Source organism: Dipodomys merriami, unplaced genomic scaffold (genome assembly GCF_024711535.1).
Source record: "Dipodomys merriami isolate MVZ:Mamm:240054 unplaced genomic scaffold, mDipMer1.0.p SCAF_3, whole genome shotgun sequence".
Classification (NCBI taxonomy): Eukaryota; Metazoa; Chordata; class Mammalia; order Rodentia; family Heteromyidae; genus Dipodomys; species Dipodomys merriami.
The window spans coordinates 106,183,209-106,199,835 of record NW_027204492.1 but is presented as its reverse complement, the minus strand read 5'-3'; the positions used below and the strand labels follow the sequence as shown (position 1 = coordinate 106,199,835).

Here is a 16,627-nt window from a genome sequence, read left to right as displayed (position 1 = left end):
GCTTTTTGTTTTCAAGTCTTATCCAGCCAGGCAGGGACAAGTAGCTTGCTAGGACTTTCCAGTTTTCCCTTCCATTCTTCCTGCACATGAGCACAGCATCCCAGACTTCCCTGAGTAACACTGGATCTTACCAAGGCCCGCCTCTGTGGCCATCTCTCCTGTTCAGTTGCTAGTTGCTTTGTCTGAAGGTTATGATTAGCTCCAATCCCTACTGAGATCTCAGGCTAGCTGTACTGTTAGACACACAGATAAAAGTCTACTTGTGGCCCTGGTAGAATTTCTGAGGTAGAGATAGGGATGAGAGAACTTGGAAAGGGAGCAGCCTCAGACTCAAACATGTGATTTCCATGCTTCTCGTTGATATTCATATTCCCTGAACAAATCTCACTTTGTTGCACACCTTTGATCAATTTTCAAAATGTCTTTTTTTTGGACAAAGCAGTTTATAATTGCTTTGTAGGGAGAGGATCGGCTGAGCTCCTTGTTCAGTCATTCTGGAAGTCCTGTTCCCTCACCCACACAAGGTTTTATAAATGCACTATTTAAATGTATCTTACTCCTAGGGGGAGAAGTGGGACCTTCCTTGTGGTGTGAAATCCCCAAGGTAATGTCACCTTGACAAAAAAAGACTTCAACCTGGAATCTAACTGGATTTGCAGGACGAAGTCCCATTTGTAGACCAGAGTGGATTAGTGGTCCTCTGAGCTTGTTTGTTTTTAGTTATTCCTTAGCCAAGAGAGTTCAAAGACCACCCATTTTCCAGAGGGGGGAAAACGAGCTCTGTGTTTAACTTTGGTTTACAATAAAGTAAGCACAAGCAAAATAAGTCAACAGAACTTTTTAGAGCCTTGAATATGCCAGTTTGTTGAGATTCTGTAAGAAAATAGTATGCAGTGTTCCCCAAGGTTATTGTGACCACTGAATATTTTCCTCAGTCCCCCCTACCAACACATGGGATTAATGGGATAACATGGGATTAATGTTCTGCAAACACCTTTTGGACTGTTTTACTTGGTATTTCCAGCTTGGATCAAAATTACTGAGAGGTTAAGGGAAGAATTTGCTGACAAAGTGAGAGCCAAATGCATCAGCCTTCCATACATGGGGAGCAGCATGTGTGGAAATGAGTAGTGAGAAGGAAGTCCATTTTGGCAATTGAACGAATAAAAAATTTTTGTTGGTATCTCAGTTCCAGGATTGTTTTTGTTAAGGACAATTTACCACATACCAGACATTAAGTAAGATTCTTGGAAGGTAATAAGAAAGCAAAGTTAAGGGTAGAATGGAGAAGACACATAATCAGGTGTCAGAGGAGATGGGCATCTAGGCATCCATGAAGGACTAATGTAAGACCAAGAGGAAGGATTAAAGACTTGACTGGTTCTTGATGGCCAAGAAAGGGTAAGCCAGGAGAGGAAAAAGAGGCAGCGAGCCCTGACAGAACATGGCCTATTGAGAACCATACCAAACTTGCATTGCCTGAGTATAGGCATGAGACTGAACAGTGCTTTGGTATGTTGCTCTCTGGTCGAACACTTGTGTAACAAGTGTAAGGCCCTGGGTTCCATCTCTAGTAGAGATGTGGCCTAGTGGTAAAGTGATTGCCTAGCATGCAAAAAGCCCTGTGTTCAATTCCTCAGCACCATATAAACAGGAAAAGCCAGAAGTGTGCTGTGGTTCAAGTCTAGAAAAGAAGCTCAGGGACAGTGCCCAGGCTGAGTTCAAGCCCCAATACTGGCAAAAAAGAAAGAAAAAATAGAGGCAGAAACACTAACAGAAGAAAGGGGGGAGAGCACAGAGGAGGGGGAAAATGGGTACAAAGGGAACAAAAAATGAAGGGCTATGTGTAGCATGTTAGGGATTTGGGATCTTACTCTGAGGGTAAAGGCAAATTATTAAAGACTGCTGACTCTCAGTATCAGATTTACCTATCAAAAGCTCTCTCTGGCAGCTGTGTAGAAAATGATCATGTAGGCAGATCTGAAAGCTCCTGGAGTCGAGCAAGAATGAGGAGGGCCTAAACTAGGGAGGTATGACTGTAAAGGAGAGGGCAGCTAAAAATTAAAAGTGACAGAGCTGGGTGACCTCAGATGTTGAGGGTAAAAGACAGACCAGCAGTACAAGATTCCTGATTTGAACAATCAAAGGCAATGATAGAGCCTTGTACCAAGCAACAGGATTGGGAGAAAGAAGTAATTTGTGTATTCAGGCTTTTACTTGTTCGGTTTGACATTCCAACATAACCAAATATGAGTTCTCTGGATGGAAATAGGTAAAGAAATGTAGGTTTGACAGGTATTTGAATAAAATTATAGGTGAAGCTGTAGGTGTGGATGAGATTGGGTGGGAAGTGTATAGATGGAGAAGAAAGCAAAACCAAACACCCTAGACAACTGCTCCCTCCCCCTCACCTGAACCCCTACAGGCCTTGTCTGTAACTTACATAGTATTGATCATATGCTGCAATCAATATTTAGCTCAGGTTCCACTGTAAACCAAGGACCAGACTAGCTGGAATAGACAGAGTAAAGGTCCCCTCACTCAAGGAAAGCTCTATGATCTAGCCAGGGAGACTTATACTCAACTGTTATGCAAAATAAGTAAGAGTTACAATATGTTGAGTGTAGAAGAAACAAGCTAATTCAAGGAACAGAAATGGGAGAGGAGAGAAGGGGGGCATTCTAGTTGGGCTTTGTAAAAATAAATGGAGTCTGATGGGCAGGGAAAGGGAAAGAAATGAAGCTGGAGATGAACCCACTGAAAGATCACAACAGAACATAGGTATTGGAAGTGAGGGGAGAAAGGCTTAGAAAGCTAGCCTGGCGCTTGGGAATCCTGCTAGGTTACTCAAGAGACTGAGATATGAGGATTACTGTTTTGAAGCCAACCAAGGCAGAAAAATCCATGAGACTCATCACCAATTAATCACCAAAAAACCGGAAGTAGCACTGTGGCTCAAAGTAGCCGATCTAGCCTTTATGAAAAAGCTCAGCGATAGTACCCAGGCCCTAAGTTCAAGTCCTATGGCCGACAAAAAAAAAAGACAGTAAATGATAATAAAGACATATATTTTAAAGATTAAAAATATTTTATTTAAACTTTTCTTCATAAACACTTTTAACATTTTTTTTTCAATTTAAAAACAGAATGGATAGCATAAACATGTTTGAATAGATTATATCCACGGCTTGGGAAAAAAAATCACCTGACAAAAAATGTAAAGGCTTTCAAAACAGGTATAAAAGGCAAACATTAAATTATTCTAAGATTTGTTTTTATATTGGCCCTACGGTTATTTGAGTACTGGGCCAAAATATACCTAAAGGTCAAAATATTTTTCTATAGACAAAGTATGCCCAAGAGGTACAGGGCACATACAAGTTAGGTAGAAAATAACCTCTCCAATCACCTCTTAGGAACATTCTTTTGGAAAGCAATACCTAATTCTTACTGGTATACTGATTAAATTTTTGGATGCAGTTGTTCCCAAAGATGTAAAACAAAAAAATCCAAAAAACTGAAGAGGGAACAAAGCTAATAGCATTTTCTCAATGTTACTTGAGTAATATTGAAGTTATATTGGTATACTGAAAGGATTTCCGGGAATTCATCTATTCTTGTCTATGCCTATTGGATATTTGACTTTATAAACTCTCAATAAACTAATATTTCAGGACTTTAATTTTTAAGATAAATCTCTTTTTAGAAGATATTTATTCCCAAACCGACTCTAAATGTGATTGAATAAATGTATGATCTCTAAAAATGTTCAGAATACAAAAAAAAATCAAAAACATATAGTAGGCAAACAAGAAAACTGGCACTAGCAGTTTCACTGCCATATAGCCCTCAATTATATCTAATATACACTATTATCTATGCTGTTTTACTTTAGTCTAAAACTTTTAAATTATGTATTCTCAAAAGAGCTAGTCTCTTCTGAGAGATAGCTTATAAACTGAAATAACAATTTATATTATAAACTGAAATGTTATGACCTACACCCACATATACATATATAAAAATAGTCCACTGAACGTTTGACATGTTTAGAATATGCAGCTCAAATAATTTGTTACAAAATATTTTAAAGCTTAGTTTCATGTAATTAAGACAAAACTCTCCATTTGACCACTTTTCCCCACACAAATGTGTGTCCTTTACTATGACTTGAGCAGGCTTCCAAAATGAGGTGTCCAAAAGTGCTGCTTTACAAAAGGTAAGTGACGGGCTCAGTCAGTATTTCACAACTGGAGTTAACACTCATACAGGGCACAGCAAAGAGGACACACAACAGCTAATCTGCCTATCAATTAAGCTTGGTTTTGGAAACACCAGTAGCATTTCTTCCGATACAAGACCTTCACTGGGACAATCTTGCATTTTATAAAACAGCTGTGCAAGGATGATTTTTTTTTAAATCAAAACTTAGAAGGTCAAAGACATGGAAGAGAACAAACGGTACTAAGAAGCAATTAATGAACATCAGCTATTTTTATGTAGTCTGGCATTTAAAATGTAAAGTGAAAGCAACAGAGAAAGATCACAACAGTTACACTGGAGTTTTCAAATCTCATACTGAGTTTTTAAAAAAAAATACTATTTTGAGCACACACAACAAACAAAAAAACAATTTAAAATAAAGTACACAAAAAGCACGCTTGAAAAAAATCTAGGAAAAAAATTCCATAGTTTAGTATAACAAAAATAAATCTCTTGAAGCAATTAAAACTATACTTTTAAAAGGGAATGTAAGTTAATCATGGATTTATAAACTAAATTATGACTACACATAAACTGAAGAGTTTTTTTCATACATTCAGAACCAAAGCAAACAGCAACTATTCTTAAAGCTCAAAAGTAATTACAGCTAACATCAGGTCAGACATGACTTACGTGAAGCTGAACCTAGTTAGTTCAAGTTAATATTCCATGAATTTTATGAAACATGAACTCTGACCTTGGCCTTGTATCTTTAAAATGGAAGACCAAGAGACCAAGAACATCCAATTATTTGCTCAGATGTTACCCTAACTAGGGCTAGATTTTTATATCTAAGCAATTAAAGAGAACCACGACTGGAGTGTAAAGCCTTTGATGCAGTAACTGTGGCTGATAGCTCTTTCCTGGACTTTTCCCACAAAAGACATCAACAAGGAAAATAATGAAGACATTATTTTCTTTACAACAATAGAGCACACATATAAGATCCCAAGTGAACTGATATATTTGAAAAGAATTACGTGGCTAACTTTAATTCTCTGTTCAAAAGATTATTATTTTGAAAACATAAAAAAGACAAGATATTGATCCATTTTTATAAATTTTAAGTGAATGAAAGATCGCTAAATGAAAAATGTAGGCCCCACTAATATTAACTTAATTCCTGAAACCAATGCCAACTGTATAATAGCAATTTGGGCTCTTGGATTCTAGACCCAAAAAAGTTACTTGTGTAACCTGGCTGTTTCTTAAACTTAAATGCCTCAGTTTTGGAGATTTGAAATCAGGTTTTGTGTCCTACTATATCTAACTGAACTGACAAAATCTTCACATTTCCACAACTTCACGCTTCCATTTTATGTTCAGTGGTGGCAGCAGAAAAAAAAGTGAAAGTACAACATTTATACAACAGCAGCCATATAGAAGGCATTGCAATATTGCACCAAAATTCTAAGATCTGGCAAAATTTGCCAGGGTAGATCTAGTCTGTATCAGGGATAGACCTCTCATGAGAAAGTGGAATCAATTTAAATCATCCACTCCCAAGTCATTCTTGCTTAATTTTGTCAACTACACTTCTTCTTTTGCATTTAAAGAGTTGAAAGGTGCAGCTAATCCTAAAACATTTATAAATGCTTTTCAACAGCTATGTTGATCCATCAGGAACTCTGTGATTACTATCGACCTTCATGCCAGTAGCTTCCAGAAAATTAAACGAAAGCTGAGAGCTGACATCCCTAGTGCCACTACTTTGTACAAAATAAACAAGTAGATATAATCATTAACATTGTAGTTAAGTTTCTTACCTCTAAGTCAAAACTGAGCTCAAACTTTCTGAGAGTTGCCACCTTCCATTCAATAACAAATGCAGCAGCCTGACTGGACGTAAAAAAAAAAAAAAAAAAAGGGAGTTGCACTTACTTTTAAGGGGCCTTTATTTAGGAGTGTGGTATTACCTACTTCTCTTTAAAAGTGCTTGCACGCTGCAGGGTCAGAGCTTGTCATAAACCACGCCATTTCTCACTAAAACAGGGCAACAATAAACAGACTGCAAAGAGAAAACATTTTCAGAAAAAAAAGACATACATCCACAAAGAACATTAACATTTAACTTTAGAAAATAAAATGTTAGTTTTTGTAAATCCATACATTTCAGGAATATAAGGAGTCCAAATATTACTGAATCAATATGGACTTGAAGACAGGCTACTTTGATACCAAATGAGGACTCCAGTTAATTTACCTTTCTAAAAAACGTTAATACATGAAAAGACATTACATACAAAAATTCGACAAGGATGGCAAACGGAGTGCAAGTACACAAGCTTAAAAATATAGAATCCTAACCACACCTTATATATTTATAGGATGGATGCGAGTATGGATATGCTTTCACTAACACAATGCAGGTAAGAGAAGGCAGCTTAGAAATAGTGTTCTGAATATAAAAGGTCATTTTGTAGAAAATTTATATTTTTGCATTTTCAGCAAAAAGCCATGCAAAAAAGTCAAGAGTTTTAAACTTTTAAATAATAAAACCAAAACATGTAACAGACTGAAATACACTGAAAGTACTGTCCAAAAAGGTTTCAGATAGGGACTGAAATCACATCCAGTACACTTATTGGGTCTTCTCTTAGAAGATTCCTACACTAACATATGAAAAAAATGTTTAAAGCAGAAAATCAACTTCCTAGATAAGTGGAGCATTCTATTAAACTGCTTCTGGAAGTAGTTTCAAGAGCTAGCGCTTAGAATTAACTTATTGCATGAGTCTGAGGCCACTGAAAACTTAAAAAAAATATGCTAGCACAGAATGAAAACTTCTTACATTAGACCAATGGCTTTAATAGTAAAACTGGTGAGGTTTTTTTTTTTCTTTATACGTTTTTAAGTAACTACTGTATCACAAACAAATGCTTCGTTTGACTTTTGCTTCTAGGGAGATGGACATCATTAGTTGCAACGCCTGACCTCATCCAGTACATAGTCCGGGAAATGTAGGTTGCACACTTGTAAACCGTCTAGTTTGCAGGGCATCCTAGGGTACTCATCTTCCTTCCACTTGTTTTCATCCGGATCAAAAGTAAGAATGGAATCGCTGTAATGACCGTTATAGCAAAGGCCTCCAAGAACCATTATTTGTTTATCTAGCACAGTCACGCCATGGCCACTTCTACCAATTGGCATGGATGCCAAGATGGTCCACTGATCAGTCTCTGGGTTGTATACTTCTGTGGATGGACAGCCCTGAGATTCAAAAGAGGCCCTCAAAATCACACAGACGCCACCGAAGACATAAAGCTTGCCATTGTAAGAAATCATCTTGTGAAAGCATCTGGCATAATTCATCTTGCTCTTGTTCTCCCAGCAATTGGTAACTACTTGAGTTCTCCTGGTTCGCTGTTCTATGGTTCCTTCTTTGCTGGGGTCAAACACACATACTTGTTTAGAAGTTGAAGATGAGGTGATTCCGCCAGTGATAAATAACTTGTTGTTTAGCACAGTCCCCTCATGTCCGTATTTGTTAACTGGATAGGGATCCACAAATTCCCACTTATCATTGGTAATGTCATATCTCTCAGTTGAATAGAAAGTCTCATCTCTGGTTCGGCCAGCTACAGCATAAATGAACTTCCCAATAACACCAACTGCAAATTCTGAACGTGGTACAGACATATCTGCCATCCGCAGCCAAGAGTTTTGTCTTGGGTCATACCTGAACACTTTGGAAGAAGCATGGAATTCACCATCAGGGCCCAGTTCTTCCCCACCTAACAGGAACACAAAGTTATTGACGATGGCAAGACAGTCTGGCCGTAGAGGTACTTGTGGGCCCTCCAGCTCCCACCAGACTCGTGGCTTCTTCAGTAGGAGTATCTTACTGTTTACCATGCTATGTCCAATCATGCCCCGGAATACTGTAGTTTGAGGTTTGGCAGAACGAATGCGGCTTGATTTTATGTCCAATAGGGGCTGCTGGTGAATGTTCTGAAAGTAATTCAGTGCCTGGTCAACTTCGTAGCGCAGCTGTCGGGAGTATCGATAAAATTCTGATGTTTTAACCTAAGAATATGAGTAGAAGAATTTAATCAGAAGGAAAAAACACCAATAGCAAACAAAATATCAAACCTCAATATAATAATTAATAACACTATTTTAGGACCCTTTACTAAAGCTGCTTTCCTTCATAAAATAACCTATGTTCTATTTGCTACCAAGCTTAATTGTATTTGTTTTTATAATTTTTATTTATAATCATCTAAGTACATTTCTAAGGTTTCATAAATAAGCAAGCAATTTTTTTCAGGTACAAGTGTATTTCCAAACAGAAGAAAATATACTGATCACCTGTTATATATGTCAGGCCCTACAATACAAGTGGGGAACAGGAGGTCAAATTCAGGGCTTCAAAGTTCAGGAAGCCATTCTGTAGTTTTCTTAACCACTATTAATACCACAAAACCACCATGAATGAATAATTTGGGGAGTTAGTAAAAAATAAATGAGTTAGTGAAAATTTGAAATATATGCAAAAATCCAGTAGGTTTTTAGTTTTAGTCTGATAGCAACAATTCCTACAGGAAATAATTCAGTAGACAATAGGTCAAACTTTGTTTTTTGGTGCTGGAACTATGTAACGATGATGACTATCAAGATCTTATGAAGCATGATAAAAGTGTTGTGCTAAGCACTGTGGGAAAATATTAAAATAACAATAAGATATGATCCATTTCCTCAAAGAACTTAAGTATGTATTAGAAGAAATGAAAACACAAACAGATTTATCAGAATATTGAGGCAGCTGTACTGTACATTTGAGTGTTGCAGCATTGTACGTATATATCTTATCAAACTGACCCTGAACACTCAAATATTTCAAGAAAGGAGGGGAAGTTGGAGATTAGCAGAGAAATCCCACCTCATAATTTGAAAACCACGGATATGTACCTATAAGCTTTCTCTCCTCGTTTTCCTTCTTATGTTTATCTTTAATTAATCTTATGTTTATCTTTAATCCCTCATCTAAGTCCAAACAAGTATTTGAGATAGCAGCATGAAATATCTGGTAGCTGTATTCAATAACTAGTTTCTTTGTAATCCCAGGCACTATCTTTTAAGCCTCTGAAATTATTATTTTGTGAAGGGTCCATGATTTTCTCCAGACTAGCAAAGGAGTAAACAACACAGAAAAGGAGAAAACCCCTTGCCCAACTATGGAAAAGAAAAAACGAACACTGTTACTGCACTGGATGCTTTACATGTGCCTCACATGGTAAACTATTCCTCCTGAGAACAATAATAACCCCTGATTTTCTCATAGGAAAATGGCTAAGTGACTTGCTCAAACTACCTCATAAACTAAGACTGATAGGACAACAAGACATGACAGTGCAAGCCTGTAATCTTAGCAGTCTGAGACCAAAGCAGGAGGATTGCCAGCTAAGAGACCAGCCCGAGCTGGGCGCCAGTGGCTAACACCTATAATCCTAGCTTCTAAGAAAGCTGAGATCTGAGGATCAGGGCTCAAAGCCAGCCATAGCAGGATAGCAATGAGACTCTTATCTCCAATTAACTTTCCAATGAACTACCAAAACACTCATAAGTAGAGCTATGGCTCAAGTGATAAAGGCATAGAGCAATAGCTTTGAACACAACAAAGCTCAGAGACAGTACTCAGGCCTTGAGTTCAAAAGCCCCATGACTGGCAGAGAGGAGAGAAGAGAGAGAAGAGAGAGGAGAGAGAAAAGAGAGCAGGGAGAGGGGAAAAAGGGAAAGAGAAAAGGGAGGGGAGATGGGAGGGAAAAGCAGAGAGAGGAGAAAGGAGGGGGGAAGAGAGAGGAGGGAGGAAGAGGAGAGGAGAGGAGGGGAAGAGAGGGAAGGGGAGAGGAGGGAAGAGGAGAGGAGTAAGAGAGAGTGAGATATCAGCCTGGACTATACAGTAAGACTCTGTCTTAAAACAAAAACTTCATAGGTCTGGGTTTGAACCTTGAGCAAAGGTTTTACAGCAAACCCATGCCAACTCCCAGTCTATGAAAATACAGCTTCCATTATTCTTTTGGTTGTTGTTTTCTGAGACAGGGTCTTACTATGGACTCCAGATCCTCTTACCTCAAACTCCTGAGTACTGGGATTACATGTACTTTGCCACCTTACCCAGATCCATTATTCTTTATAAAAAATCCGTAAATAACATACTCAATTACTAAACTACTTAACATGCCCAATGAAAGAGCCTAATGACTCCTCCTCTATAACAAAAGAAATCAATCATATGGGTCACAGTGATTGAGCACCCAGCTCAGTTCTGCCTAACAACTGTGAAAGAAACCAGCCAAAAAAGTTATAACAAGTTCAATAAAACAAATAATAAAGGAAACTATGAAAAAGATCTTAGGTTTTACCCTTTACTACTAATTTAAAAAGTTAAAGTGAGCCAGGCATTGGTGACTTATGTCTGCAATCCTAGCTATGTAGGAGACTGAGGTCTGACAATCACAGTTCAAAGCCAACCTGGCAGTGAAGTCTATGAGCCTCTTATCTTCAATTAAGCACCAAAAAGACAGAAATGGACCTGTGGCTCAAGTGCTGGAATGCTAGACTTGAGAAAAAACAGTAATATGGAAAACTAAAGGAAGAAACTGAGCTTCAATCTCTCATAAAAAAAAGAACTAACAGGAAATCATAAAACAGAGGGGCCCATCAGCTGCACTGGATATAGTTTATAATGAACTAAGCAACTCAAAGACAGTGATGAGAGGGAAAGAGGAAACAGCTTACACTAAGCAAAAGGAAAGAAATGTAGATATCACCTGATGTGGAAAGAAATAATTGTATAGTCAAAGCTCATAGAATTCAAACTTTATAGATCATGATAATGACAATTTGCCTTGTGAAGGTTAAAATGTGTTTTTGACTTTAACTAAGTACCACTATTCAACAATACTGTGGAAATTTATGTAATCACCTAGTATCAGTTAAAGAAAAGTGAGAGACGGGGTGGGTTAGGAGCGGTGGGTGACAATGTTATCAGACACTTTGTATTCATATACTGTTTTGTAGAATGGGAACTTCTTTGTACAACCACTTAAAGATAATAAAAAATAAAAAAGAATAATATATAGCTACTAATATCATAATTAGTATGAAATGATGGTGACAATATTTTCAGTTTCCAAAGTGCAATAGTATTCTGATATTACAATTAGATTTTATATATGCTTTCTTGCGTTAGTGATTCTCTCTGGAATTTCACATACATTTTTGTATTCTTTTTCATATATCACATTTACAAAGAGAAAAAGACTTCTTATCACTTAAAAATGGGTCTCAAAGCTGGGTGCTGGTTGCTCAAGCTTATAATCATAGCTACTCAGAAGGCTGAGATCTGAGAATTGCAGTTCAGAGCCAGCTCAAGCAGGAAACTCTGTAAGGTTCTTATATCCACTTAAACACTATAAAAAAGCCAGAAGTCAAGCTACAGCTCAAGTGGTAGAGTGCTAGCCTTGAGTACAAAATCTCAGGGACAGCACCCAGACCCTGAGTTCAAGCCCCAGGACTGTCACACAAAAAAAGAAAAATTAAAACTGGGTTTCAAGGGGCTAGTCAGTGGTATAGTGCTTGCCTACAGGGGGCCTTGGGTATGATCCCTAGCACCAAAAAAAAAAAAAAAAAAAATCTAAAGCATCAAAACTCTATTTCAAAATAATCTATTTCACTAATGACAATCTTTTCATATTTTCTTTTCCCATTCTTCTATGAATTGTTTGATGTAGTATTGCAATTACCTTTCTTATCCTTTTCTTGTGTTTGTGTGTGTACGTGTGCACGCACACGCGCGCGCGCGCACACACACACACACACACACGTACACGTACTGGTATTGGCTTTTTATTTTTTATTTGCCCAAGGCTAGCATTCTACCACTTGAGCCACCGTTCCACCTCCTGCATTTTGGTGGTTAATAGGAGATAAGGATCGCATGGACTTTCCTAACCAGGCTGGCTTTGAACTGCAATTCTCAGATCTCAGCCTCCTGAGCAGCTAGGCTTACAGGTGTAAGCCACCAGTGCCTGGAATATATTTTTCTTATTGACAATTAGGAGCTAAAAGGCCATACTATAAAAATCAACAAGAATGATAAACCTTGAATTAAATATTTAAGTGCCTACTGTGCACAGCCAGTGGTCTGGGAACTACACAGGTTTTCAAGTAATAGCATCTTGTCCAACTTAGTAATTAAGCATCATGTGAAGCCATCCAATTCGGTGATTAAGAATTTGATTTAGAAAATTTCGGACTTTGGGGGGCTGGGAAGATGGCTCAGTGGTAGAGTGCTTGCCTTGCATGCCTGAGGCCCTGGGTTTGATTCCTCAGCACCACATAAGAAAAAAGCCGGAAGTGGCGCTGTGGCTCAAGTGGTAGAGCGCTAGCCTTGAGCTGAAGAGCTGAGGGACAGCGCCCAGGCCCAGAGTTCAGGCCCCACGACCGGACCAAAAAAAAAAAAAAAAAAGAAAAGAAAATTTCCGACTTTGGCACTGACAAGCTGTGTAATCTTGGACACAGAATTCAACATTTTTTTAAACTCATTTCCTCTTCTAGTATCACTTGAATACCAATTGCATCTATATCTCCTAAATGCTATAATAGGGGACAAGTGATATAGTTCATATGCGAAGATTTAGTTTGGTGTCTATTATGTTGCAGTGTGCAAATAAACATTAACTGTTACTAGTTTTTATTACTGTGACATCTGTGAAAAATGTCACTCAGTTTAAATGCATCTGATAACATGTTCTTGGTAAGCATTAACAGTTAATCTTTTAAAAAATGAAACGAGAGGAAGCACTACTTTGGACCTAATCCTCACTATTAAAACATAATTGGTAATGTATAAATAGAAGGAAGCCTTGGAAAAAAAGCAGCCATGTTGTTTGGAGATCAAGAAAGGAAGGAGAAATATGCACATATTGGATAGGCAGATTTCAAGTTTTTCAAAGGAAAATTAGGATCAATTCCAAAATCAGAAACTGTGTAAGGAAGCTTGAGAAGACTTGGAGGCTCTCAAAAGCATAATGCTAATTGTATAATTGCAAAATGCACTGATGAGAGGAGAAAAGGGAAAAGTGTCTTTAAAATATGATGTGCTGCAAAGAGCTTTCTGGAATTCAGATGTTTAAAACCACTTTAAGAACAGATGGTTAAAAAAAAACCTGCCGCATAAAACAAGTATTATAAAGAGTAAAATGGAGCTCTAACACCTCAGGATAAACTGTGACTTTATAAAATACTAAATACTCAGTAAATGTTGTTTTAGAGGTTAAAGTAAAAAGTAGAGAAAAAAAGTGAAGTTTCCCCCATGGAGTGGCTCATGTAATATGAACAAACAACAAAGAAAAATAAATAGCCTTACTCCTATTTTATTTCTATTCCTAAGAATGTCCTATATTTCCCAATCTGAAGATCAAATACAACTGAGAAGAAATTTAAATCCAAGATGGTAGTTATTTTCACCAAGTTCACATCATTTGATCTGACAAATCATGTCCTGAGATCCTGAAAGGATCATAGATAAGGCTACGTAATTGCCTTCTGTAATCTGCATGGAAACACAGTGAAGGGGAGAGCACTAAAAGCCAGACAGATTTTCCAACAACAGATTTGTTAGCCTGAGGTGAATCCTGGATTGCCCAAAAAAAGAACTTAAAAATAAGAAAAGTGAAGCCAGGCACTGGTGCCTCACACCTGTAATTCTAGCTACTCAGGAGGCTAAAATCTAAGGATGGTGGTTCAAAGCCAGCCCAGGCAGGAATGTCTGTGAAATTCTTACCTCCAATTAATCACCAAAAAGTTGGAAGTGGAGCTATGGGGCTCAAGTGGTAGAGCATTAGCTTTGAGCAAAAAGTTAAGGGACAGCACCCAGGCCCTGAGTTCAGAACCCAGGACCAGCATGAAAGAAAGGAAGAAAAAGGAAGAAAGAAAGGAAGGAAGGAAGGAAGGAAGAAGAGAAGAAAGAAAGGAAGGAAGGAAGGAAAAAAAGAAAGAAAGGGGAAAAGGAAAGTGATATACATTAGGAGGCAGCAGGTAATGCCAATACTGACTTCCTTTCCTGCTTATTTTCTGATGTAACAGCACTGGTAGAGAATGAGAGAACCTGTAACTGTCAGCAGTAATCAACAAAATCTAATCATAAAGAGTATAGAAACACCAGGGACTCATGAGCCACTAAGAATTGTGGCAGTAATAATTGTGTGTTAATGCATTTGGAAGGTGGAGTGAGATGACAGGAAATCCGCTTTTTATTAGATGCTAAGGGGTCTTAAAACTTCAACTGTAAAGCTTTAATTGACTCCATCTTCAGTATGAACAAAGGACATAATATGGCAGCCTTAGGAGCTAATAAAATTATGGACTGAATTAAAAGAATAGACACTCTTGTCTTCTCATTCAGGAAAAAAAAACTCTTAAGTGTTCAGTCCCATCAGTACAATTTAAAATAGTCACTGACAAAGTGAACCACATGTAGAAAACAGAAAGGGACCCAAGGATGAAGAAGGTTTCAACCCAATAGAAGACTGGAGAAAAAAATGGCAACTGTTTTCAATATCAGTAACTGCAAATTAGGGGGAAGAGTTAGACCAAGAAAAAGCTCTATAATTAGTACTGTCAAGATAATGGGGGGGGTCATTACATTATTATTTTTAAGAGCACCAAAACCAGGAGTAACTAAAATTATCAATAAGACATTAATTGAAAGTCTGGCATATACTTACTATATGCAGTCATTTAAAAGAATGAGGCTAAGCCACATGCACTGACACAGATGTTCAAAATGTTAAACAAGAAAAAAGGAGCAGAAAAATACATTATATTCATAGGGAAGGGGGAAAGTCTGTGTACTACACACAGCTTCTGGTGAGCTCCTGGTAATTTGTCCTTTAGTGAGTATATACAGGTCAGTATTTGGGGTTTTTATAGGGATCATATCCTCTTTTGTAATCAGTAAAAAGGTTATGGGTTCATATTTCCCCCAGGTGAAGGATTACTGACCTCCGGAGTCAATAAGCCTCATTCCACTGGAGGCAGTCCACGTGTGGCCACCTATTCAGAGCAATGGAAAGATCCCAGTGTCCTATAGAGGACTAGGCTTGATGACCGGTCATGACCTTCCACTTTCGAACCCTGTGCTTGCAGATCACATCGAACTGGCCCAGCTTAACTACTTGTGGAGTCATTTTCTAGACTTCCATTTCATACCCAGTCTTCTGGTTTCTTTGTACTCTCTCCATTCATTTCATTGCATTTCTTTGAAACCTAGGCTTAAAGGAGTCACTTCATCTCTATTTTAAAAGTCCAAATCAAAGCTACATATCTTTAGCCAATTTGTTTCACCTCTAAATACTGGATAATAGAAGTCGTGCCTTTTGAGATAGCTGATTTAAAGATCTCCCAGAAAAAGAAATTTAGCTCCAATTTCTCTCTGCCATGGCTAGTACTAGATCTGCCTTGTCTTTTTCCCGAAGCTATTTATTGCTGTGATTTTCCTCTAAAACTGCACAGTATCAGTAAGCCTAATGTAAGCCTAGAAATGGAATTCCTGTCTGATAATCCTAATTAATTACACATATACTCTGCTTTAAAACAGAGTATAAGTCTGAAACCTTCCATGTGGAAGGAATAATCTAAAATGTATTACTGGGGCTGGGGTGTAGCTCAAGTAGTAGTTTGCCTAGCAAGGATGAGGCCCTGGGTTCAACTTCCAGTTGCATCAAAAAAAAAAAAAATGCGTTAATGAAGGGAGCTATCCAAAAAGAAACATATGGCTCATCTTTTCTCAGGAAAGGCATTTTCCCATCATTCATTCCTCATGTAACAGCTCAACTGTGTATATCAGGTGCTCTCAAAAGAAAGATAGGGAAAGAATGACATTTCTTTCATGTTCTAAATTACTTTCCTTCTTTCACAGGAATAAAAAGGCTGTCTTGTTTTAAAACTAGGAAAGATTATCACTTTTCTTGCTTTGATACTTTAAAAATGGTTTTGTGAAAAGTGTTTTGTCTTATTCTGAAAATAAAATGCTAAAAAGTACACATTACATCTTTTAAAACAGTAGTCTAAAATTTTAAATCGGCTATTTCATCCTCCAAACTTCTTCTAATTTAACATAATTGTGTGCAAACACATGCTTTTGGTGAGCAAAGAGGAAATTTGAAAAATGACTAATTCTGAATGTGGTCCCTGTAAAGACAAAGATAGAATAACTAGCTCACTGTGCAGAAATAGGGCTGCCATAGCCTGGGCTTTTGTCTTAGAAGCACAGAAAAGCCACTGAGAATTAAAGGAAGAATTTACACAGCGTAACTATACGGCTACTCATGATACATCATTTCTGAGTTCCTAAACG

At 37.7% G+C, this 16,627-nt stretch overlaps 1 protein-coding gene across 2 annotated transcripts in view; it reads right to left on the bottom strand.

Annotated features, from left to right (window-relative positions):
• Positions 1–3,092: 3,092 nt before the first annotated feature.
• Positions 3,093–16,627, bottom strand: part of Klhl15 (kelch like family member 15) — a 57,598-nt gene continuing 44,063 nt past the window's right edge. Inside the window, exons 4-5 of one of the 2 annotated variants that reach the window (XM_070040704.1) lie at positions 7,198–8,289; positions 3,093–6,271 (exon numbers count right to left, since the gene is read on the bottom strand). In XM_070040704.1, the coding sequence (XP_069896805.1) occupies positions 6,215–6,271; positions 7,198–8,289 (1,149 nt within the window). In that variant the 3' untranslated portion in view covers positions 3,093–6,214. Of the gene's footprint in view, positions 8,290–16,627 lie in introns of both variants that reach the window. The other variant, XM_070040706.1, reaches the window with a different exon arrangement.